At 35.4% G+C, this 2,145-nt stretch overlaps 1 protein-coding gene across 1 annotated transcript in view; it reads right to left on the bottom strand.

Moving 5' to 3' along the window:
* Positions 1–133: 133 nt before the first annotated feature.
* The window catches only part of PLA2G12A (phospholipase A2 group XIIA), an 18,817-nt gene continuing 16,805 nt past the window's right edge, over positions 134–2,145 (bottom strand). Inside the window, exon 4 of the mRNA XM_011361443.2 lies at positions 134–1,154. Coding sequence (XP_011359745.1) covers positions 1,036–1,154 — 119 coding nt within the window. The 3' untranslated portion in view covers positions 134–1,035. The remainder of the gene's footprint in view (positions 1,155–2,145) is intronic.

The raw sequence follows: 2,145 nt of genomic DNA, 5'->3' as shown, positions 1-2,145 counted from the left end.
GGACTTGCTATTAAATATCTGTTAATAATTTTTAATGGGAAAGAGAGAGCTATAAAAGATAGTTCTTTGTATCTTGCTTTTCCATTCCTTTTGACCCCACTGTTAAAGACTTAAAAAAAAAAAAACAACAAAAAACAATATCAAGAACAATTTTTATTAAGACCACTATTAGTAAAAGGTTACAGTCTTTTCAAAATATCCCAGAATCTATGAGGAGCAAGGACTAGGGAAAAAAAAACACCAAAGCACAACAGCATATAATGCTGATGTGTATGTTAAACAACTTTTCATTTGTCTCATTAAATCCACCTTTTCTCCAATTTAGGCAAAGGTCATAACAAAATATAACACTTGTCTTATGAGTGGTTCATAAAATGGGAGCGGCTATGCTTTTGAATTTTGTTCATGTCACCTTTTAGGCACATTACATAATACCTAGATATCCTTAGATGTCACTAGCTGATGGTTCCAATTTTACAACAGAAACAGCCATGGAAACCTTGTCCTCGTAACTAGTCCTGTCATTAACAGAAGTGTGACTTGTTCATACACTCAATCGGCTACAGAAAAACATCATATTTTGTGTTAATTAAAACAAAGAAAAAATAAAGTCAGATCCGTCCTGGCATCAATGTATATTTAAAATTTTATAGTAAACAAATATACTTCTGAGTGAAGATCTTCCCATATTTCCAAATAAGATATGTTGAACAAACCTTATAATGAATTTTACATTTTACATTTGACCTCGTTTACTTTATAAATACGGCTGTGAAAATAAAGCTATAGACTCTTTCTTTTAAAAAAAGATTTTCCCCTTACATGCACCTCTCTGTGACATTGGTCATAAGGCAGCAACATCCAGGAACATAAACATCCTGCTTTTTCTTTAGTTTGAAGTTTTAATGTCAAGAGAAAGTCTTAAAATAATCCTTTCACAAAAATAAAGCAGCCTTATACTGTAAAAACATTAGTTCTTCACCAAAGGTCATGTTCTTCCATCCTCAACTGCTGTCACCACCCGCTAGCAGCTCCTTAAAGATCAGTTTTTTCTTCGTAGCGACACCTACATGCAGCTCGTTGGCTGTCCAGGTATGGTTTGCAGCCTAAATGTATAACACTGTCGAACAAGAGCTCCACTGTTGTTTCACATGCTGCAAAGTAAGAAAGTGCCATTACTGTGGGGGCATCTGCAAAGCATCACTCTCTTCACACTTATTACATGTTACATCATAGTGTCAGCCACATCTTTGGTGGGTACTGAAACGTGTTAGGTGGAATTCACCCCAAACCCTTGCAAACCAGTAGTGTGCATGTTTCTTATTCTAAGAAACCTGGAACACCCAGGTGAGGTTATTTTAATACATAACACTTATGGAGACATAGCACAGAGTGGCTTTTAGTGTCCAAATACTTCTGGTTTCAAGTATTCATGTTAAGAAACTTTTCATTACAAAAATTTTGACAGTATCAAAGTTCTCCAAAAGACTGTGCCATTAAGGAACACAACCAATGATGACTGTGTTCCTTTATTTAATCTATTAAATAAAAGATTGCAGCAGAATTGGTTTCACCATTTAGCTACATTAGCATGACCTCAGATCAGAAAACAGGAAATATATCAACTATGCTTCAGCTGTACAACGAGTTTACTTAGCCGAAAGCATGCAAGAAGTCGTGAGTTCAAGCTTCACCTGGAGCAGAGATTTCTTCCTTGACAGTTATTACTAGGCTTTCAGAATCAGACCTATGAGACTATTTGGGGAATACTGTAGTGGACAGAACACAAGTTTTACAGTCAGAAGTGTGTAACTTGGGGCAAGTTACTTCTTTCTGAATCTCAGTTTTCTTCCTTGAAGAATGGGTATAACCACCTACTTCTTTGAGTTTTTGTAAACATCAATGAAAACATGTCTAAAGTATCCAGCACAATCTGTTACAGAAAGTGAATCTTCTTTCATGCCCCTTCTCATTGCTTTTTTCTGATTTCAGTGTATGGTACATTCTTTGGCTTGATAGTAAAGAAATCTTGTAACTGATAGTATTTGTACTGTGATGTGCATGTGTCCACAAATATCTAATTTTACCCTTATAACAACTCTTGGAGATGAGTATTCTCACTCTCATTTATAAATGAAGGCAGTG

Source organism: Pteropus vampyrus, unplaced genomic scaffold (genome assembly GCF_000151845.1).
Source record: "Pteropus vampyrus isolate Shadow unplaced genomic scaffold, Pvam_2.0 Scaffold67, whole genome shotgun sequence".
Taxonomy (NCBI): domain Eukaryota; kingdom Metazoa; phylum Chordata; class Mammalia; order Chiroptera; family Pteropodidae; genus Pteropus; species Pteropus vampyrus.
This window is presented reverse-complemented; position numbering and strand designations above follow the sequence as displayed.